Source organism: Lutra lutra, chromosome 4 (assembly GCF_902655055.1).
Source record: "Lutra lutra chromosome 4, mLutLut1.2, whole genome shotgun sequence".
Taxonomy (NCBI): domain Eukaryota; kingdom Metazoa; phylum Chordata; class Mammalia; order Carnivora; family Mustelidae; genus Lutra; species Lutra lutra.
Window position 1 is genome coordinate 151,421,290 of NC_062281.1, and position 23,998 is coordinate 151,445,287.

The 23,998-nt window shown below is 47.1% G+C and overlaps 1 protein-coding gene across 6 annotated transcripts in view; it reads left to right on the forward strand.

The window, feature by feature from the left end:
- Positions 1-23,998, forward strand: part of DAB1 (DAB adaptor protein 1) — a 407,123-nt gene that overhangs the window by 361,532 nt on the left and 21,593 nt on the right. For 4 of the 6 annotated variants that reach the window (XM_047727154.1, XM_047727155.1, XM_047727156.1 and 1 more), the window contains 4 exons: positions 10,608-10,658; positions 10,750-10,797; positions 15,532-15,594; positions 17,968-18,076. In XM_047727154.1, coding sequence (XP_047583110.1) covers positions 10,608-10,658; positions 10,750-10,797; positions 15,532-15,594; positions 17,968-18,076 — 271 coding nt within the window. The remainder of the gene's footprint in view (positions 1-10,607; positions 10,659-10,749; positions 10,798-15,531; positions 15,595-17,967; positions 18,077-23,998) is intronic. The other 2 variants (XM_047727157.1, XM_047727159.1) reach the window with 1 other exon arrangement.

Genomic DNA, 23,998 nt, shown 5'->3' on the forward strand with positions numbered 1-23,998 from the left:
CATGCCGAGCATTTGGAAACACCATATGGACTACCATACCCTCCGCTTAGTAAGTCATGCTATAACCAAGTTTCTTTCTGCTCAGTTTCCTATTCTCTTATATAAACATGTTCATCCACTCAGTCATTCTGTTGTTTTTTTTTTTTAATTTGCCAATTCAATATAGTTTCCTTTTGTGTGCCAGCCACTGGGCTATCTAGATATTAGGAATGCAAAAATGAATAAGATACAGTGTCCCATAAGAGGAACTTAGTCTCTACAAGGTCATATGTCTGTAGTGGAAAAGAGAAAATCAACCATTGTGAATGGACGTATGTGATGCCCAGGGGAGGATCATCTAATCCCTCGTGAGGACCTTGGAGAAAGGCTTGGAAGAAGTAACTAGTCCCAAGTCTCTAGGTATATGTTGTGGTTCTCCTGATGAGCAAGGATGGGAAAGGCAGCCAGTCATAGGGAGTAGCTTGCACCAAAACCTGAAGGTGAGAAATATACTGAGAGACCTGTTAGGAGGACGTGTAAAATTATGACATAAAGTTACAAACTATTTGTAGGTTGGGCAATCAATCAGACACAGTTGAGGATAGCGCTCTTCTTCCTTTCCTGACTTCTGATCTTTAGGCTGCCGTCCAAGTCTGTTCTCTTGGTCAGCATTGCCTCATGTGATCCTCAGAGGTCTGTGAAGGCCATTTCGCTCACTGTTTTACATATGAGCAAGCTGGGCTTTCCTTGGGGCCTTAGTTTCCTTGCGGTAAAGTATGCACTAGGTTTCTCTGCTCTGACTTACTGTCTCTTAGTCTATACAATTGGAAGGGGAATCATGATACGGATTTGGAGGTCCTCACTAGACACCAGGGGCTACGCCAGCAAAGCTACTCCCTGAAGCCTTATCCGAGCTAATCTTCACCATTCCTCATGCTCCAACCTGAATTGCACCCCTCCAGTTGGCCTAGCTTGACTGTCACAGCTCAGAGAAGGGACAGCATCTCTGCCTGTGCAGTGTTGGCTCAATACCCTGCTCATCGTGGGCACTCAGGAAGTTTATTAATTCTTAAACAAATGCCTTGACGACCGAATCCAGGAATGAAGGAGTGACTAAGGAAATGAATATGCCTGAGCATATAAAATCTGCATTCTTCTAGAGAAGAAAAGGAAAAGCATTTTGCCCAGAACGGCTGTCAGAGCAGCAGGCGAAGCCCTCCTGACTATTTTTTTCCTCTGCTGTGACATCTTTCCATTTGTGACTTCCTCTGATGTGCTCCGTACTCAGCCTGAGCCTCTGCTACTCTCGCTTGATTTCCACTCCACTCAGTATTTCTTGTTACCGTCCGGGTGCCATCTGGATCCCAGGAGTGGTCTCTCCAAGAGACACAGCAGCAAAGAAAAGAGAGGGCTGGCTCTCAGAGAAGGTCCCCTGCCCTCCTCCCCATTGAGCGTGTGGGGATCCTGTCATCCAGCTGACAGGAGCCGATTTCACATTACTGTGATTCTAATTCACTCCCTTTTCAAAGGACTGAACTGATGCCAAGTCTTGTTAGGACTTTTGAAAAATCTTCGAGTTTTTGCTAATATAGAACCAGAATAATGGATTTTTTTTTTTTTAAAGGAGAGGCAATAAAGGAAGAGATCATTAAAAATAAGTAATTACCAGCTTTTGGGAAGTTGTTTCCCAGCAGCCTCCCGTCTTCTCTGCACCTCTCCACCTGCGCACGTGTGTTCTTGCTGACGACCGCTCAAGGAGCAGAGCCGTTCTGCTTCCTGACAAAGGAGCTGAAGGAAGAAAGGAGGACTCCACAGTCTAAAATTCTCCTTGTCAAATGGCAGTGCGCTGGGGTGAGGTCATGGGTTGGGACCAGGATCTGCAGTCAAAGGCTCTCCCATCCAAGTACTAACCAGGCCCGACCCTGCTTAGCTTCCGAGATCAGACGAGATCGGGCGCGTTCAGGGTGGTATGGCCGTAGACTGGGACCAGGATCTGGAGGCTCGGAGGCTTCTAGGAGTGTGAGAGCATGAACTTCCTGCCAGTGCTCTTGTAGAAACTCAGTGGCCAGGCTGGTGTTCTCAACCCATCACTGGCCCCATTTTGGCTGCCACCATAGAAATAGCTCTACCGTGATGTCTCTTTCTGATCACTGCCTCATGACGACACTGATCCTCTCAGACCCCTCAGGATGGAGTTGGACCCCATGTGTTTCACAGTGGAGACAACAGTAGTGGGAACCACAGGCATGAGCCGTGTCGTCACTCTGAACCAAGCACTCTATACTGATAATTATCCTAGGATAATTGTCTGTTTTCTCTTCCATCTCCCTCAAGTGAGGTTAGGTCAAGGACTGTGTCTTACCGTAGTTGCTCAGTAAATGGATGCGGGGTGAATTAGCAACTGGCTATCACAGTCATAACAGATGTCCCTGTCACCACCACTGTTACCTACATACCGGCACTGCCGTGGTGTAGGCCTCATGATCCACATCTCCTACCCCCATCACTGTTCCTGAGATCAAAAGTACTTAGCTCTGAGTATCTTCTTGCGTAATCCACCCTCTGCCTACAAATCGTGCCACCAGTTCCATCCTTATGTTTTGGGGTGGATTTTGTTTTGGTTTTGTTTGTTTGTTTTTTCAAGAAAATAATGGCTATGTTGTAGAAAATTGGGGTGTGAAAATGTGGAGCTGCCAACTGGATTCTAAACTTGGGATGGAGAAGAGTAGAGAAGAAAAGGGCATGGGGTAGGAGGGATGGATGATGGGGCCGATCCCTAGAGTGGTCCAGCCTCACCAGCGTTCGCACACGGGGAGAGGTATGGGCACAGGAGTCTGCCGTGTCGGTGTATCTGCTGTGGGAGGGTCATGTCACTCCTTCAGCTTCTCCGGGTGACTTTGCCCCTTCCCCTGGGATCATTGTTTCCCAGCCTTTTACAGTGGCCTGGATTCTATCTACTCTCACCTACCAAGTAAATATTCCATAGTTACCTTCCTTCGTCCCTCCCTCCCTCCTTCCCTCTTCCTTCCTTCCTTCTTCTGTCCCTCTCTTCCTCCCTCCTTCCTGCTGCTTTTCTCCCTTCTCCCTCTCTCCCTCCATTCTTCCCTCCCTCTCTCCCTCTGTCCTCTCTCTTTTTTCCCTTTCCTTTCTCCCCCTCCCTCCTCATCTCTCTCTCCCTCCCTTCCTCCCTCCCTCTTGTCACCCTCCCTCCACCTTATCCCTCTCCCTCTTTCTCCCCTTCCCCCTTTCTTCCCTTTCTGTAATTTCGGAAGGGGAAATGACATCCATTGAGATTTTATTCTGCCAGTTACTGTGCTAATTGTATTCCTACACAACAGCCTTCTTGTTGCTTCCTCTCAGCAAGCCTACACTGCCCTATTTTTTTAGGAGAAAACTAAGGTTCAGAGTGAGGAAGGAATTTCTCCAAGGAAGGGCCAATGATGAAGCAGCAGTTCGAACTGATTCTGCGTCAGACGTCCCTCTTTCCATCCCCCACCTTGCCCAGCCTAAAAACATCAAACTTCTCACCTAGAAACTTCTATTATTTTCAAATGCAAGCAAATTGGTTTTCTTAACATTTGATTGAAGTTGATAAGTGCAAGCATTCAGAGTCAGATTCCTGAGCCACAGCAGCCCCCTGGTCATCCACAGTTAGCCCGGGCACCTTAGCACCCGGACCTTCCAAGGGGTGTCTGCCTTCCTTCTGCCACCTGAATGAATAAAGCACTAACAAATTCTTTTTGCCTCCAGTCCCCATCCTGATTGTCCCCTTGCATAGTCAGAAAGACCATTTCAAACTAAATGTCCACTGAGGATGAATGAATTAAGAAAAGGTGGTAGAGGGGCACCTGTGTGGCTCAGTCTGTGAAGCGTCTGCCTTCAGCTCAGGTCGTGATCTCAGAATCCTGGGACTGAGTCCTGCATCGGGCTCCCTGCTCAGCGGGGAGCCTGCTTCTCCCTCTGTCTCTGCCCTTTCCCCCAAGCCCCCAGCTCATGCATTCTCTCTCTCTCCCTCTCAGCTCTCTCTCTCTCAAATAAATAAATAAATAAAAATTTTTTAATATGGTAGATCCACACAATAGAATATTAGTCAGCCTTTAAAGGGAATTCCTGTAAAGCCTTCCATATGTGACAGCTTGGCTGAACCTTGAGGACATTACATCTAAGTCAAAAAAGCCAATTGCAAAGGACAAATACCGCATGATACCACTCATCTGAGTCTATGAGATAGCCGAACACAGAGGCAGAGGGTAGAATAGTGGTTGCAAGGGGCTGGGAGGAGGGGAAAGTAGGGTGCTGCTTTTCACCAGCAGAAGTTTTAGTTCTGCGAGATGACAAAGTCTAGAGACGTGCATTACACCTGTAGTTAATAGTACCATCTCGTACTCTCTAGAATTTGTTAAGATGGGAGATCTTATGCCACAGTAAAAAGAGGTGGCGGGTTGGGGGGAGTGGTGGGCATACAGAGGTCGTTCCATGGACCAACTTCATTTTTAGGAAGCCAGTTGAAAATATTTCACTGTCCAAGGATTTTCAGATGTATGGCCCTTGAAGATGTTAACTTTTCATTATAGGGTCTAAGTATTTCCCTCCCCCTCTAACTTTCTGGACAACCTCTGGGACTCTCCTGAAATGGCAGCTGGGGAAAGGAGGGCCACCACCTGCTAGAATGAGGCCCAACTTTGAGTAACTACAGACAGCTTTTCAGTCACTACAGAGGCATGTCCTCCAAGCAGCACTGATTGCTCTATGAGATTGAGACATTGGGCCCAGGAAGACCATTCAGCCCCGGATCTCAGTGAGCCTGGAAAATTCAGGCATTAAACAGGACTCCATTCTATTGTAATGATGATGAGGCCTCCTGGACTTCCTTTGAAACATGAATCTTAATTTCCTTTAAAAAACCCCACAAATATCTAGCACGCGCCTAGCTCAGCCATGAAAAAAAATCTTTCACACCAGAAGGTGGCTGTTTTTGCAAACTGAGTTTGTTTTTGTGGTGCTGTCTAGACAGTGCAAAGAATTCTGAGAATTCTCCCATAGAAACTTTTCAATCAATACCAAAGTAGGATATTCTTTAAAAGAACAGGAGGAGACTGTATAAGGAAGCAAAATGTCCCCTATTCAGAAAATTCTCAGTCAACTGGAATTTGTTTTTTTTAAATATATATTCCTTAGAGCTGAACTGTCAACGTTAGCCACTAGCTACATATTGGCTATTTAAATTGAAATTAATTAAAGTTAAATAATTTTTTTAAAGATTTTATTTATTTATTTGACCAACAAAGATCACAAGTAGGCAGAGAAGCAGGCAAAGAGAGTGGGGGAAGCAGGCTTCCTGCTGAGCAGAGAGCCCAATGCGGAGCTCGATCCCAGGACCCTGAGATCATGACCTGAGCTGAAGGCAGAGGCTTTAAACCACTGAGCCACACAGGCACCCCCTAAACCATTTTTTTTTAAAGATTTTATTTATTTTAGAGCAAGAGAGAGTGAGTGCCATTAGGGAGAGGGGCAGAGAGGGAGAGGGAGAGAGAATCTGAAGCAGACTCCTCACTGAGTGCAGAGCCTGACATGGGACTTGATCCCACAACTGTGGGACCATGACCTGAGCCGAAACTATGGATCAGATGCTTAACCAGCTGAGCCATCCAGGCGCCCCAAAACTGAATAAACTTAGAGCTCAGCCACACCATCCATATTTGAAGCGCTTCATAGCCACATGGAACCACACAGGCTACCATATTGGATATTACAAACAAAGAACTTCCCATCGCACCGAAAGTTCTACAGGGCAGTGGTGCTCTTGGGAGAAATAATTTATTACATTTTCCAGTCCCCTTCTCAACTCCACCACCGTCCCCACTTTGTTCTTCGTTTGCCAGAGTTTTTCATGTCTCTCTCTGTCAGAAGGTAGGAAAGCAGCTGTTTACTCTTGGCTAACGGTGATAGAAAGCTCAACTCCTAGATACCACAGAGGGAATTAGTCTTCATTAGCATGTGCCTTCCGTGTTAGATCACACACCAGGGAAAGGTACGTACATTCGAATGCCTGGAATCACTAGGTGCCTTAATTGTACCCACTTTGGTGTGGTTACAAATCACTTAATCCATTTCTCCTGAGCTTTCTAAATGGGTAATTGAGTTCATTCTTCTGCAGTATTGGCTTGAGTTCTGAGTTGAGGTCTAGGTGCCTTGCACCCTCCCTGCCCCACTCCTGTTCCACTCCCAAACTGGAATGATTGTATATCCTGGCTCTGCTCTGAGCTTCGGAAGAGTGAGGTCCATGTGTTACTCATCTTTGTGTCTCCCGCGCCTCGCCAGAGTTTGGCATGTGAAAAGCACTTAGTGAATGTTTGTGGAAAAAATTAATTAATCCATTACGTAATCAATCAAGATGTCTTCAGTTTTCCCAGTAGGACTTTCACTAATTATTCCTGCAGTGCGTTCATTCCGCAGCACAGTGATTCTGAAGTTTGGCTGCACATTGGAATCACCTGGGGATCTCTTAGAACCTACTGATGCCTGGACCCCACCCCAAACCCAGACAGTCCAAATCTCTGATAGTGGGGCTTAGGCATCAGTTTGGCAAAGCTCCCACCCAAGCATTACACTGTGCAGCCCAGAGTGAGATCACCACGGGATTCTGATCTGGCAGCCATGATACATTTTCATGCTCTGTGACGCATTCACCCACCGCCCACCTCATCCACTGTCACGTTCACTGTAAGATGAACAGGAGTCTGGCCTTAGTAGTTATTTTGTTCAATTATGGGACTACAGTGTCCCTCCTCTGCTCCAGAGACTCTGGGAAGATGGACTCCCTGCGGAAGCTTTCTTTCAATGTCTTCATGAGATTCAGGCTAGAACAGTCTTGAAACAACACCAGAGAATCTCTTCTGTTAAACCCTTGCTGGAAATGTACCTGATGAGTAAATTTGAGGTCCTACTGAGTCTTGAGAAGCAGAATCCAAAGATGCATGCATCCCATCATAATACATGTGAGAAACATATCTATAAGGGGAAAAAGAAGACTTGAAAATGAATGAAAAAAAACTCTTAGTAGTAATGTGGGTAAAGCAAGCTGGGGATTGATGGGGGGTTGGGCGGGGCACGGTGGTGGCTAGGTAATAGTTTCCACGTCTTGACCATGAGACTCAACAGGGAAGAAGTGCCCTGATGGCAGGGTCTCCCTACCAGCTGGATCAAATGCACGGGGTGTCCCTGAAGCTTGCTCCCGACAGGAGGATGGGGTTCCAAAGAATGACTGAGCCACGATTAAAAGAAGAAGGTCACCACCAGCACCGGGAACAAGAGGTGTGTCCTAGAGGGTGATTGGGCAAGACTGTGGCCAGAAGGGAGACAGGAGGAATAAGACAGGGTCAAGGACAGACTGAAGGGTTTCAGGGCTAAAGGCCAGGAAGTACGGGGCAACCTTTTACATGGGGTCTGGTCTATCCTCTCAAGCAGGGGTAGTTTCTAAAGACAGGCCTCCAGAGGATTGTTTTTTAATTTCTCTTGCTTTTTCCAAATATCATCTAATAGTAATTTTCTAACATTAAAAAATGTGTGCCTGTGCATTCCAAAAGTGTACCAGATGAGACAGGATGAGAAGATACTGGGAACTGCTGCTATTGATTGAGCACCTACCATGTGCCAGGCACCAAACAAGACCTCACACACACACAGCTCAGTTAATCCTCTCAATAAACCTGAGTCAGCGTTAGCTTTATCACCTGCACTTTAAAGGTGAGGAAACAGGCTGACTAGCCTGTTGTCCAGGATCCCTCAGACCGTATGTGGCACAGTTGGGGTTCGGTCCCCGTCTGTGTGACTCCAGAGAGGTGCCTTTGTTCACACGCCCAGACCACACTTCGTCCGAGTGGACGGAAATGGCCTCCTCCCACTGCAACTCCGCTCCTCACCAAAGGCCACCCGCTCTGTCACCAGGGAAGTGACAGACTCACACCAATGCTGGTTATCCTCACACATTTTCATTATGTGGTGGGGGTTTTATGAGACTCTACCACAGGCTGTTTTTCAAATTTATTTAATTCATCCATCATGCTCTGAAGCCATTTGCTTTTTTATATTGGACAGATGTAATGAGATTTTGGACACTAAAAAATGTTTTTATTAAAAGTTATGACCCAGAGCTAGTTTGTAGGGGCTGTGCCATAAATCCCCAGAAGTGTGGGAATTTATAAAGGATAGTAGCGACATAACCTTAACCTTTCAGGCCACACCATAGATTACAGGATCACTTAGGCTAATATGGCCTCCACCCACCGTCCCCACCACTGGCCAAATAGAATCATCATAATATAATAATTTATGTGGTTAGCTGATGTGGTTACTCTTCCTTTCCTCTTTGCCATGGCTGACTTCCGGTGAGCAGTACCTGGTGGAAGCAGGCAGTTGAGAACAGACTTGGTTGGGGGAGGCCCAAAGGCCCTGCTGTGGTGGGCATGAGCACGTTGGTTCTGCCGCTCTGCTCTGCAGCTCTGTGACTAGGGCTGACTGTCCTCACACAGTCACCTTTCCTCCAGAGGAGGGTGGAAGTGATGACAGGGGATGGTTTCTCCAGTCCTTCATCGCCAACAGGAAGCTCTCCTCAAAAGCAGGGAATGATTGCCACCATTTATGTTTACACGTAATAATTCCATTTTAATGTCAATATCGTCAGGTTCATATTAATGTTGCGCTGCTTGGAAATCATCCAAAAAATAATCAGCTGGGGCATATTGACCGAAACATGGTGACTAAAAAACATATATAATAGGTATTATGTGCATTACTGGTAATATATATTATCAGTGTGGCTTTGGTAGTTAACATTTGTTAAGCAGGGTGTCAGACAGTGAGCACAATACACCAGAAGACTGAAAGGGAATCACAGTAGAGAAGTTTCTTACACATCCTAGAGGAGTACAGAGCACACCTCAAGAGGTCATCTGGGAAAGTCAAGGAACATGGGGAAAGTCCAAGTGGAGAAAGTATGACAGGACCTGAGCCATGTGCCTTTATTAGGGCCCACAAGTGAGGTGCTTCGGGGTCCCCAGACTAAGGCCGGATTGGTTAAATCACACGAAAAAGAGCAGGGTTTTGGTAAGCTCCACAGGGGTCTTATCTAAGGGGCACATAGGGGAAGGAGGGGGGACTGCTGATCACAAGGCCTTTGGGGAAGTCATATTAGGTGTTTATAATTACTTGCGACTCTACAGGTGGTTTATCTGGGGCCTACTAGTGGGCGGGGCTGGTGTCCATTCAGGGCCCCTGAAGTTAGCCCAGACACATCAATGGATGCCAATCCAGCAATACAGAGTCATTTAGCGAAACCCTCAACAATTACGAACAATAAAATACAAAACTACAAAATTAGATTTAGTCAACTGCCAGCTACTTTTAAAATATGCATATAGGGGCGCCTGGGTGGCTCAGTGGGTTAAAGCTTCTGCCTTCAGCTCAGGTCATGATCTCGGGGTCCTGGGATCGAGTCCCGCATCAGGCTCTCTGCTCAGCGGGGAACCTGCTTCTCCCCCGTCTCTGCCTGCCTCTCTGCCTACTTGTGATCTCTGTCAAATAAATAAATAAAATCTTCTTTAAAAAAATACAACATACACACACACACACACACACACACATATGTATATATATACGTATATATGTATATATTTGTATATATATACACATATGTGTATATATGTATATATTTGTATACACATATATGTATATATACATACACATATATATACATATATACACATATATGTATACATGTATACATATGTATATATATGTATATATTTGTATATATTTGACAGGCATGGCGAGAGAGGGAACACAAGCAGGAGGAGTGGGAGAGGGAGAAATAGGCTTCCTGCTGAGCAGGGAGCCCAGTGCGGGGCTAGATCCCAGGACCCTGGGGCCATGACCTGAGCCAAAGGCAGCCGCTTAATGAGTGAGCCCCCCATGCACCCCTCTTTCATATATTTTTGAGCAGTGCTAGGTGCCAGATCCTCTGCAAGTGGCCAGGATTTGGGAATAAAGACAGCATAGTCCTGCTTCCAGAAGCACAACGTAGCCAGCACAGATGACATGCTATTTCTCTGATGATTTCCAGCTCAGAGGATCAAGGGGAACTTCATGGAAGAGGTAGCCGTCCACCCGGGTTTGAGAGATTTGGTGCTTCACGCTTGCAGAGATGAGAAGAGCGTTTCCAGCAGAGGGGACAGCATGCATAAGTGCCCTCACAAAGCAGCTGTTCACAGATTGCTCCAAAGAGTTAAGAGTTTGGCCAAACCACATGATACTATTTTTCTGCTTTTAAAGCAAAAATCTTGAGTGTCAATAAACACCATGCTCTTATCTGTCGCCACCATCAAGGCGGGCTAGGTAATGTCTGGAATTGCGGGAAGATAGACTTAAAACCTACAAACTTACCACTATGGATTTCCTCCGATCAGGCCCGTGTTTTATCATCTGCTTCTGCTGGGAACCTGTGGGCCACAGCTCCTGCCCAGGGAGACCATGGGAGTGGAAAGCATAGATCCCATCATCATTAAACCCATAAATCCATGCCATTGTGTGTCCGACTCTTCATCCTCATTCATCATCCCTTACACTTTCAGAACGGTCACCCATTTGAGGATTTTGAAGAACGTTTTGCTGCCGCCACCCCGGTAAGAACGAGAGGGCCCTTTCTGCTTAACTCTTCCTGGTCATTATCCCATTGTTCATTTCACGCTCATGAGTCATGCCTTGTGGTTACAGAACAGAAACCTGCCGATGGACTTAGAGGAGATTTTGGAGGCAATGCAGGTAAGGCCTCCAGGCTCTTGGTGAATGAGGATCGCTATGGTCATTCTCATGCATTCCATGTTCTCCGCATCCAGCCTGCATGAATGGCAGGTGCCAGCTCTGTTCTCGTGGGCATCTAGTCTAATGTTCATGGGCGGATTATTGGTGAGCCCCGTGGTGAGGTCAGAGAGGATGTGTGTGTGAGTACACGTGTGTTTGTGTTGAGATTGTATATTGGAGAGGAACTGACCTCATGACATTCAACAAATATTTTTTCAAGTTCCCAACATGTCCCAGGCATTCTGATAGCTGCCAGACGTTCGGTAGAGCAGGAGGACACAGGCACTGTCCTCAAGGGGCTTACAGTGTCCCCATGCAGCAGTGCACAGCATGGGAAAGATGAGGTAGGTTAGTCTACCATAGTGTAATATGATAGTACCCCGGGGTTTCGGGCGCATAAGCAGAATGTGCTGGGTGCTCATAAGTGAAGAAAAACCAAGCAAGGTGGCCATGTGGTCGGTATACCCCGGACCAGATGTACTGGTTGGCAGCCAGAGTTTATTCAGATCGGTCGATACACAGACCAGTGAATAGTATCACCTCCGACGGGAGGGTGTTGGGTCTAGGACAGGGGTCCTCGACCTTGGCTGCAAATCAGCATCACCAGGAGAGCTTTTAAAGTCGCAGGTACTAGGCTGTACTTTCAAACTGACTCATTGAGAGTCTCTAGGAGTGGAAAGCAGACATTAGTCTTTTCCCATAGGTACATCCAAGGTTGAGAACTGCTGATCTGAGTATCCTATAAGCTGTTCTGGACAGTGCCATGGGGTGCAAACTGAGTTAGGAAACACTTAGAGAAAGAAAGAAAGAAAAAAAAAGTCCTCTAATTTCTGTCCTGAAGGATGGGTAGGAAAGGCAACTGGGGAAGGAATAAATGTTCTCGGTAGGAGGAGGAACATGTGCAAAGGCCCTGAGATGGCTCCTCCTGTTGTAACCCTGTGTCTCTCTTCTCCATTACACTGCCTTGATCCTATTGACGAGTCTGACTTTCCATCAAGCAGCCAGCCCATGAGAGTAGGAACAGGAACAGGCTCTTGTCCCCTGTTCTTGGTACAATAGCTGATGCACGCTAGGGTTCCCATACTTTTCCTACACGAAGGAGCTCCTGATGCCAAAACGTAAGGAGTGGGCCTGTGACAGGCTCAAGGACATCTTCATCTGTGGCACTTTTAGGATTTCTCTGCAGGAGGGGGCCTCAGAGTCCACCTGCAGCCATTTAGTTGAAAGAAGGACCAGGGTACTAATCTCAAAACAGCAGTGGCACAGTACTCTAAATATTATTCGAAAACTATCACTTGTTCATGTCAACAAGTGGCTGTGAAAGGGCTGGCCCGAGGGAGAGATTGAGGGCTTTCTTCCTCAACAGCCAAGCTATCCTTCTCCCCTTCACTGGATGGGGCAGCTTCCAATATCCCTCTGCTTACTCTGGGAGATGCCCAGGGCCTAAAGCAGGCAGAATCTGCCATCAGCAGCCTCATCACTACCTGCAGACATCTGAAGAGCTGGTAATGGAAAGGCCAATAGGTACCTTGAACCTACCTTCCAGTTGAGTTCTTCGGATGGATGTCCATCACGGCAGACCCTTTAGGAAACCTAGCTTCTGGTTAGAGAATATGGTGGCCACACACCCACCATCTAGGAAGGCTAACTAGGGCTTGTGAAGGGATAGATAAATAAGGTGTTGTTTGGCCTTTGGGTCAAGCCCAGCTTCTTCTGGCCCACCAGCCATCGGAAAGTCGTGTCACCTCTTGGTCTCTGCTCACCGTGCGAAGGAATGCTCGAGAGACAGCTATGCCACCAGTGAGCTCAGTGAGCATCAGACATGATGATAATGTATTGGAAAATGTATTACAAACTATAAAAATGTTTTACAAATGTGAATGGTTACTTTTAATTCTCTTGAGGCCATTAAAGTGATTAATTACAACAGTATTATCAGATGGAACATAGTTCATTGGGTTACAAATGAAAGCACTAGGGCTAACATGGTGGGGGGGAGTGGTGTGAACATAGATATTATTCCAGATTCTCAAACATAAATGCTTATTAGAATTATTTTTAATTTTATGGCCTAAGAATCCCCCTTTTCTATAAAATTTAATTAACTCTAGTTTGTATTTAAACAGCAAATCCAATGGAATGAAATAACAATCTATGTTTTCTGCCTCTGCATGTTTTTCTCGTTTAATCCTTGACTGAAAATCATCTGGCAAGAGGAAAGTCTATATCTCAAAAATGAAAATTAGCCAATAAATTATATTTATGATGTTAGTAAAAGTAACACAAGTTCAATACATTTGAAATGTAAATTGTGTGACTTAATTATTAACTTCATTTTATTATTTTCCCACCTCTGAAAATAGTTGTAGGCCATTTTAAAAGCATTGAGTCCCAATTGCAAGGAAGCCTAGAAGCTTCACGCTAATTGATTCAATAGAAGTATTCCTTAATAGTAATCAGGAAGAGAGAGCATAAGGATTGCCATAGTTTCACTAAATAACATAAAATGTTGTAAACATGGTCAAGACTCTTTCCCTAAGACAAGAGAGTATCTAGAGTCTAGCCAAGTCTGGTCCCACTGGGACCTCACCCTATCCACTTTGCTGGCCTCCTCCTGCTCCCCCCCACCTTCATACTTGTTACAAATTGCTCTTCTGTGCACCTGCTCAACTCTTCAGGCCTCTCTCCTTTCTGCTATGTCCTGGCTTGCACCAGACTGGATTGTCCTTCCTCTTCTTGTTTGCCTGGCTAACTCCTCTTCATCTTCAGAATTCAGATCAGGTCTGTTCTCCTTTAGCAAACGCTCCTTAAGGGGCGCCTGGGTGGCTTAGTCTGTTAAGCATCTGCCTTTCGCTTGGGTCATGATCCCAGGGTCCTGTAATCGAGCCCCACATTGGGCTCTCTGCTCAGCGGGGAGCCTGCTTCTCCCTCTCCCTCTGCTCCTGCTCTCTCTCCTACTCTCTCTTTCTCTCTAATAAATGAGTAACACCTTTAAAAAATAAATAAATAAAACCCTCCTTAAGCTTCTTTGCCAAAAGCTGGCAGACTCCCTTTCTCTGTCCTCCCACAGAGACCTCTGTCGCCATCCCCGCCACATTGCCTTGAAACTGCCAACTTCTGTGGATCATTCCACCAGCCTACAAGCTCCCGGCAGGCTGGGGCTTGGCCTGTCTCAGTATTCTGTTCACCCGGAACACCTCCTAGGTGTTCTATGTGTATGGAAAAAGCATTGTGTAGTTGGGAAGGAAATTAATATGTGTGTAGGGCCCTCCTGTGTGCCCAGCACCGCGTTACTCAGTCTGAAAGCTGAGGGGGAAGAGTTTAAAGTTCATTAACCAAGCTAAACTTCTTTCAGCAAAAAGAGCCATTTGTGCCTTTTTAACCAGGCGTAGACAAACTTCAAAAGTGCTGTTATGAATATTGTCAATAAATCTGAAGGAGGTATTATCATCTTTACTGTCCAGGTGAGGGAACTGTAGCCCCAGGGAGTTGCAGAGGTTGGGGCTTAATCTATCAACAGGTGTGGGACCTTCTCCAGCGCCCATAACTCGCTCACTCATCAGAAGGAGAGCATAATCCTTTTTTGGCACTAAGTGTAGCGATCTAGCCATGCCTGGTTACTGTAGAATTCAGGGGCAGGGGTCCCTGGAGGGCAGGCAGGCAGACTTTTTCAGTCCTTTAAATTGATTAATATTTTTAGGGTCCCCCAATCACAAGCTGTCACTTAAAATCCAGAGGTGAGACAAAAGAGTTTTCTCCCCAGTGGGCAGATTTCATACAAAGCATGTGATCATATATTTAAGGCAGGCCATTTGGTTCCTAGCCATAGACTCCCTGCGGTCTCTGAAGCTCGAAGTGTATGCAGATTAATTTCTAAGTATATCTTAAAGGCTTTCTTCTGCTGCTCTGGCTGGCCTTCCTCAGACAGTCCTGTATGATGGATGGGGATAGAGAGGATACAGTGTCTGCAGTGGTGAAGTTCCTAGCAGTGATTAATAGTGTATATACTGGGTTGTTTTTGATGCCTTTCTTGGTATTAAATGATATGTTTTCTTTTCCTCCAATGACATTTTTTATCCTGAAGACTGACTCTTTCAGAGACTGTCATTTGACTACATTGCTCCGTAGGTGGAACATTCCAGTCCTGGCCTGGGTGACTTTGAGGTCACTTCTGTGAGACTCAGTTGGTTCATCTGTAAAAATGGGGATGATGATCCTTTTCTCACACAGGTTCATGGTCTTGGGAGCATTTGCTGTGAGAAGTGGCTACAAAGTGTCACGTCTCACTGTATTTGGCATGTGGAAGGCACTTTGTACATGTGTGTGCACGCAGAGAAGGAAAGCAGTGAGGGAATCGCCCTCTTGCCTTTATCTCCTGGAGAAGAGAGAGTACGCTGCCCTTGATGGCGAGTCAGCGCGAAGCAGGGTGATGGGTTATGGGAGGTGGATAAGCCCAAATTTCCTTAATTAAGCCCAGATATGCTGCCAGAAACACACCAAAGCAAGAATTGATTCTGGCTGCCTCCCAGGTGTTGTCTTTAGCATCAGGACGTAATGGCAATGACCAGCTGGGCTTATTGTGTATATAGTCATGATGACAAAGGAACAGGGGTCCTCATGTCATACGGTTTTAAAGCAGTACCCAGCAGCCTCGACTTCTCTTGTGGTGACGTCACTCTCTTTTTGTCTTTTCAGGCTGTGACCCAATTAGAACTTTTTGGGGACATGTCCACCCCTCCTGATATAACCTCTCCCCCCGTAAGTATGCACTGCAGCTCAGCCCTCCGTCCTGCCCCTTTCCTTCTCCAGCAGCATGGTGGCAAGAACGTGGGCTTTGGGCCAAAGAGGGCTGCTGGTGGGTTTCACCTCGGCCTCTTGCAAGCTGCGTGATTTGGGCAAGTTAACCCGCTATCCTAAACCTCAGTTTCCTCTGCTGCTTTTTAAAGGAATTATGATACCTGCTTCTGTTTCGAGAAGTAAGTGAAACCATGCATCAGCAGTTAGAGGACCCCACTGGGTACTTGCTTTTCTGCTGGGCAGGGCAGAAAGACCTAAACGGGATGAGGTCCTTGCTTGCAAGGACCACATGGTCCAGTTGGGAATATCAGCAAGAAATTCAACAAGACCACAGGCATGGTGGGCCATTTGTCAGTCCCCACCCAGAGCCCACCCAGCCAGGTGTTCATCCCAGGAAAGGAAGCACCTTCTCCCCCAGTATCTTCTGCCTTGTCCCGCCTCCTGCCTTCCTTCCGTCCTCTCTCCCTCTTCGTTTTATCTCCTCCTTCCTCCCCTGCCCCCCGGCCACCCAGCTGAGCTGAGCTTCTCCCGAAGCTTTAGATTCCCAGGTGGAGTTGCAGCTGGGGTATCTATCCCATTGCTTGTCATTGTAAGTCACTGCTTGCAGAGGGACAGAGATTTCAGGGAACCCTAGCTGAAAAATGAAAAGAAGAAAAAAGAATGAAACCCGAAGCAAAATTGAATCCCAGTGCTTTGAGAACTGGTTGCATTCAAAGGCCACAGAAAAGAACAGAATGGAGATGGTCCCTCCAGGTCCTCCCCTGCCCATTCCCCGGAGTTGGGGGACGCATAGAGAGCAGGGTGCTGCACTTGTACCTGCAGAAGGTGCTGGGAAGGAGGCAGCGCCTCTGGGCTTTGCGTGGTCCTGCAGACCTAGGGATGGTGCTTGGGTTCATTGGCGAGATGCGCCTCCCAGAGGAAAGGCTGTAACCTCACCTCTGGGAACAGATGGCACGAGACTTTACTGCCCACAGCTGCCACCAGGGGCTCTAGACACAGCTGCCCTGCTCCTGACACCTGATGTCCTGAGCAGATCTGACTGTGCAGAAAGCAGCTCCTGTCTCCGGAGAAGCTGGGGTGGCTCTAACCAGTCTCTTTCTCTCCTCTGCCCCGGGGGTGACAGCTGCATCTTGGGCACAGAGAAACTCCAGCTGTGGAGCTAGAAAGGCTTGAAGAGACCTTCTGACCCATCCCCTTCATTTTACAGATGAGCAAACTGAGGCCCAGAGGGGACCTGGGGCTCCCCCAGGGTCACATGGGGAAAACAGAGCCACGTCGATTGTGTTTAAAAGTGCTTAATGCAGCAGCGCACAGCTGTGTTTCTGGCCCTGAACCCAAGGGCAGTCCAAATGGGTATTTAATAAACCCCAGAACAATGCCATTCCTCCCGCAGGCTGCTGGTCTAAAAATGGCCTTGTCTAATTGCCATGGTTTCGGGATTAATTGCTTGCCCCAGTCTATTCCAAGGGGAAAAGAAAAATAAGGATATTATGGCATCAAATAGACATACTTTGTAGGCAAAAGCCTGTTGTGAATGGGTGTGGGCCTTTACAAACCCAAGTACTGATGCTCAGGGTTGAGCATCAAGGATACCCCTCAATATCCCTCCCGTCTGTCGGATTTATTTCGGTACCCCTCACCTGACCCGCCAGTTCCTGCAACAGACCTCTCAGATCCCAGCATGGGCTGGGCATGTCGCATTCCCTGATCCTCAGGCTTCGGTGTTTTTATCATCTACTTGAAAATATTTCTTTTTCTTTGCACGTAAAGATTCAGGCAGAATTCTGGGAGGCACCAGGAGGCGAGGGTCTCTGCTCTAGTTGCTAAGCTTTGTTGTTGCACTTAGTCAGGCTCTTTATTTACCACATCTTACGTGACAAGCCCTGAGCTAGGCTCGCAGTAGGTCCTGCACAGGTGCGTGTCAATTTCAGCTGACCACCTCTAAAGGCTGAAAACCACATATCGTGGCATAATTTGATGGCTGGAATAACACCCCCAAGGGGCAGGGGCTCAAACCAAAGAGTCGTGATACTGGTCCCTGTTTGCTGAGCGCCTGCTAATGTGCCTCAGCCCGGTACTAAGTGATAAATGCATGATCTCCCTTCATGATCACAGCTGCTCTAAAGGTAGGTATCATGTCTCCTGTTCTATGGTCAGTGTCTACAGCCAGCTCATGGGCTGCCCACCACATCTGTGGCGTGGGCTGCAGCTGGCTTTGGCAGCACCCCACCCCCCTTACTTAGTGCACCTGCTGCCTCCCATCCTGAATGAGTGCTGAGCCAGGTCTCCCAGCAGCCTCACACGCCACGCCCTCTGCCTCTCTCTGTCTGACAGACTCCTGCAACTCCAGGTGATGCCTTTATCCCGTCTTCATCTCAGACGCTCCCGGCGAGTGCAGACATGTTTAGTTCTGTACCTTTCGGCACTGCTGCTGTACCCTCAGGTAAGCTGTCCTCCACCTGCTTCCCTTCCTTCGGCCTCCGCCCGCCAGGGGAGAGAAAGGGTTGACTTGAACCAGCTGTCCAGTTACGCCAGATACCTGTGGAGCCACCAGCCTCTCCTCGTGACTCTTCAGATGACATGGAGAAGCCACCACTGGCAGGTGGGGGAGTGTTTACAAATCTGTGGGACGCTGTAGGCTGGGATTTGGGCGTGTCTTTCACCTGGAAAGGTCAAGATTCTAGGGCACTCAGTTCACAGCTTCAGGGAGCCCAGGCCATACCTGACCATGCCACGTTCAACACAAGTTCGTTTCCTCCTGTCCATCTCAGCCAGAGGAAGGGAGGATGGCAAGTGGGGGACAGGAGCCCTCCACAGACCTCTGGAGATCTGATTGATGGGACGTGTCTGCCTCCTTTGGTAGAGACTCAAGAATGGGGAGGTTCTCGGTGCAAAGTGGGATGCTAAGGGGAGAGAGCAGATTGCTAAGAGTGAATTAGGAAGGTGATGGGGCTCTTAGTGATTTTGAAGGTTTTTGTTCTGTTTTCCAAGCATCTGTTAAAATATATATACTACTTTTACAGCAGGGTAAATACATATAACTTGTTTCCATGGCATCAGGCACTCCACATAGCCAGGCCACTCTGCTTGGGATGTGGCCACAGGTGGTATTCTGCTCTTTACATACATGAGAGCCTTAAAGACTATTCTCTTTCTTTAGCTACATATTTGAAAATCTGTGGCTTCATCTTTCTATTTTATTCTTATATACAGCCAGGGGAACCTGAATATTTTCTTTTTTCAATTTTATGTATGTATTTATTTGAGGGAGAGAGAGTGTGCACATGCAAGCAGGGGGAGGGGGGCAGAGGGACAGGGAGAGAATCATTAAGCAGACTGTCTGCTGAGCGTGGTGTCCGACGACGTGGGGCTCAGTCTCACAACACCCAAGATCAGGACCTGAGCTGAAATTAGGAGTTCCCAACGCTTAACCGATTGAGTCACCCAGGTGCCCCGAGCCTGAATATTTTCAATTACACAACTTCTGGCATTTTTTTCTATAAAAAATTAATTTTCATTACATAATGTTAGAAGCAAATTCTTGCCAACAAATATGAACCCTGCTGTTATTGGAAGTGAAGTAAAAATTCGTACTCTCTTCTGAAGTAGTTAAAATTATTCCCCACGAGCCCAGATATCATTAAGAATTTTCAGAAGCAACAGAGATCGGTAGCCATTGGCTCTAACACTTTAGAATCTTCAAGAAACCCAGACATTTCATTGCTAAGCTTCCCAGCCAGATCTGTTTTACCCATCCCTAAAATGGGACAGTGGTGATGACTAGTCTTCCTTACCTAAGATGGATATTAAAATTTCCTTGAGAACAGTGTGATAGAATACGGTCTTTTAGAGAAAAGTACCAGGGGGTCCTGGGTGGCTCGGTCATTAAGCGTCTGCCTTCAGCTCAGGTCATGATCCCAGGGTCATGGGATCGAGCCCGCATCAGGCTCCCTGCTCGGTGGGGAGCCTGCTTCTCACTCTCCCCGTCTCCCCCTGCTTGTGTTCCCTCTCTTGCTGTATCTCTCTCTGCCAAATAAATAAAATCTTAAAAAAAAAAAAAAATAAAGAAGAATAAGTTTTCTTTCAGAAATGTGTCACCTTCCTGCCTTGAGACTACCCATGCTTTGCCCTCATTATCTGACCCGTGAAGATGTCCTGGGACAGGTCATGGGAACTCGAGACCCCAAACTTAGCAGCTTGCCGACATGTTCCTTGCATAAGTATTCACTGAGTGCCCACACGAGTCGGGCCCTGTTCTAGGTCCATGAATACAACAGACACGGGTCCTGCCCTCAGAGAGCTTCCCTTCTACTGGGGAGACAGGCAACAACATAAAAATAACGAATTTCTGTAATATGTCTACAAACGTTAAGTGGTGTGGCCAGAAGAAAATGCAGAGTGGAGTGCGGGGGCCTCGGCACAGGTGGAGGACAAGTGTAAATGGAGATTGTGGTCAGGAGGGACACGTGCCAAGGTGAGCTGTGAGCAGATGAGAAGAGGTGAGGCAGGAAGCCAGGAAGGTGTCCAGGTGAAGCATACTCTAGGTGAGGAATCTCCATCTCCTTCTCTGTCAATGCGGGTGACACAGTCACGTGGCTCCCAGCCCTAACGTGAGTAAAAGCACCCAAGGACCTGCCCACGCCACTCACACCACCACTCTGGGCCTTCTCCTGAGCCTGGGTCACATCAAGACTTGAAGATCTGGGTTCAATCTTGCTAGTTGACCAGCTGTGTTGCAAACTACGGACAAAAGCCACTTCATGTCCAGATTCAGTTTCTTCAGCTGCTAAAGAAAAAAATCAGTAGATTACCAGTAGATTACCTCCACAACCTCTGTGTTTAGAATGGAAGTGTAAAATTAATTTCAGTGAACACATTTTTGCTTCGCCAAGTGCCTGCTTCTGCTTCAGTTAGGCTGAGGAACAAAAGTGGACTTCAGGGAGTGTTCAGCCAGCAGCCTTTTCCTCCTTGAACAGGCTCTAAAAATCTCTGCAGACACTAAAGCGCCATCTACCTGTTCCCAGTTGTCCAGCCAAGGGTGGAGAGCCAGGGACACGAACAGCGGTACTGATGGACCCCTGGGAGATTTTGCATCCAGTGCACTGGGTTTGAATCTGGGCTTGTCTGTGGACATTTTAAACTCCTGAGCAAATTACTTAACCCGTCAGAGCCAGAGTTTCTGAATCTTTTTTTTTTTTTAAGATTTTATTTATTTACTTGACAGAGAGAGATCACAAGGAGGCAGAGAGATAGGCAGAGAGGGTGGGGGGGGGGAGCAGGCTCCCTCCTGAGCAGAGAGCCCCATGCGGGGCTCGATTCCAGGACCCTGAGATCATGACCTGAGCCGAAGGCAGAGGCTTAACCCACTGAGCCACCCAGGCACCCCCAGAGTTTCTGAATCTTTATAAATGAATCGAAAATAATACTTCTCTTGCAATAATATTGTGAGAATTGAATGGGAAAACAAAGTGAAGCACCTTGAAATTTGCTGGCAGCCCGTAGAGGCTTCCATCAGCAAAGGCAGCTCATGACTCTTATTTTTAAAGTAGAAGAAAATGTCTTGTCTGACTTATATTTTTTTTCCTTTAACCTTTCTGGAATATTTAGGAAAAACACCCGTGTAATGAAGTTTAGATCTTTGGCCTCTTAACTGCGCATGGCAGAGCTGGCCTGGGGGCTTAGAGAATGTACTGTGATTAAATACGGACGCTGCCACTAGCCAACTGTGTCACGCTCTGCTGAATCTCTTCTGAGCCTCAGGGAGCTTATCTGTAAAATGGGGATGGTCATTCCACCGCGTAGAGCTGGTCTGACGACTGCATGAGTTAATACACATAGTGGAACATTTAAAACAGTGCCTGGCAGTGTTTCTGTAAGTAAGCAGTCAACAGATGTTTGCTAGCTTGTCCATTAGGAGCGCTGGCTCTCCCCACTCCCCCCACTGTGCCCTGTGGTCGCTGCCTCAAGCCGTCCTCTCCGCCTGCTGCAGCATCTCAGACACAGAGTAAAGAAATACCGATACCAACTACACAGAGGCTCGTTGTGAGGATCCGTGTAAGCTCCACGAGGGCAAGGAATTTTTTTTCTTTAATGTTTTGATCTTCACTGCATCTGCAGAGACTGAAACAGTGCTTCACACCCAGTAGGGTTCTTTTCAAATGAATGGATGGATGGATGGATGAATGGATGGATGGATGAATGGATGGATGGGATCACGCAAATAAGCATTACCATACAAATTCTGCATATGTGTTGGGGAAGTCCATTAAATGTCAGTGTTTTTCTCACATTTTAGTCTACTTTTTAAAATTCAGATAATAAGGTATCCCCAGGTGCAAGCATCTGGTTATAAACTGCAATTTCCAAGCCTCCTTCGAGATCTAACTGCGAGGCAGTAATGCAGGTGTTCCCTTTCACTTCGCAGCAAGGAGATTTATGATTGATCTGAACTCCGTCGCATAAACAGATGCTCCGTGGCACCTCCTCCCTCCACTGTCGAACATTAATGAGTCAGTGTTATCAAGCTGCTAAGTGGCTTCTGTGGCAGCCACCAAGTGGCTTGTCTTGTCCAGTTCCGCCGCAGGTGGCTACCGAGGGGTCACATCAGGCATGTCCAATGCCACATGGCTGGAGAACCTGAGCTCACGGGTCTGGGGAGGGCCCAGGCTGCAGAGGAACCCCCACCCCCAAGGAAAAAGCGAGTGAGACCTTCAAGGTCCCAGACATGTACCCAATTACCCTGTGCTTTTTTTTTTTTTTTTTTTTTTCCTTTTGGATATTGTACTTGGGTCTGAAGCAGATGGCATGAAGCCAGGGAGACATGTTAATAGCTCTCTCCAGAAAAGTGTGCACAGCCCATCTGTTGGTTCCTTGTGGGGGGAAAAAAAAGACAGTAGGAACGAAGAACCTGCCACCAACAGTAGAATCATCAGAGATCACAGCACTTACTGATCTTGGAGTTTAATTGTTCACTTGGCCAAGTGCAGGGAAGGCATTGATTCTGCTATGATTCACTCACCTTTACAGAGAGACTTCCTCCAGGCTCAGGCGTTTATGGAGCAGCTGAGTAGCGTCCCAGACGGCGCTAGACACAGAGGACAGGGAATGAGAAAATAAAGCGTTCCTACTAGCAGGTGGTTGCTTGTCTAATACGGAAGACAGAATAACGGGACAGTTACAACTCAGTGTGACACGTGCCATCAGAGAGATGAACACTGGGGTCTGCAGAAGCCCTCTGGAGTCCAGAGGGCAGGGAAGGCGCCCGGCAGAGGTGACGCTGAGCTGATTTTCAGGGAGTCCGTAAGGCATAGCCACGTGAAGTAGGGGTGGCTTTCCAGGCAGAAGCACGAGCAGAGATGGATAGAGTGAGGGATGGTGTGAGGGGTGTTTGTGTGTGCGGCTGCTGCCCTAGGGAAAGGTGCCAGGGAAAATGGCATGGAGAGCTGGGAAGGGGCGTGATCCCTGAAGTCTCCGAAGCCGCGCTTGGGCATCTAGACTTTATACTCCCGACAGTGAAGCACTCTATTTGCATTTTGGAGCAGTCCTGCGATGGCATCGAGGGGGGCAGAGTGGAAGCAGAGTGAAAGATAGCCTGGCTGGAGGCTGAGACCTTCCATCCCGCCACCAAAACGGGCGTATAGATTAAGGTCATTAAAAGATCCGTGTCCACCCCGTCAGACCCAGTGCCCCCCTTTTAGGATAGATATTTATAGTTTCCTTTAAATTCTTGAACTGAAATTCATAGGTATATAACTTAACCCACAGTTTTTTAGAAGTCGATACGATGCCATCATTATGCAGGAGGAAATTTATAAAAGCTCATTTATAATAAAAAGACACCGATTTCAATAAGGAAAATACCCAGGTGCATCCGCATTAGAGGTCCTATGAAGTGGTCAGATGTGTAGACCTGTCTTCAGAGTCGCCGCAGGTGCAGACGGACCCAAGAACGCTGTGTCCGCTCGAACACCATCGGAAGTATTTCTGTCGGGAACCACAACATTCCCAAATGGTGAACAACTCTTGGCCGTGTTCCAAACAAAAATAAAATACAGTCTGCCCTCAAGGCACACAGTTGTTACAGTCCTGAAAAACTAAGTGCACTCAAACTGTGCAAAGAAACTTTGAATTTCTAGGTAATTCAACGTCCTGCCCATACTCAAATAATCATAGACAGAACATGGGGGAATTCTTTGTTGTGCACGTTGGTCTCACACATTATAGCATAACCCGCCTCTTAAGTGCAGTAGTGTCTCCCTCTAGCAAGTTATCATGACAGCCAAAATACGCCCCACTAATGTCCTGATCACCGCCCTCCTCCTCCACTGAGAACCACTGGGCCCCATCAAAGCGAATCAGAAAATGA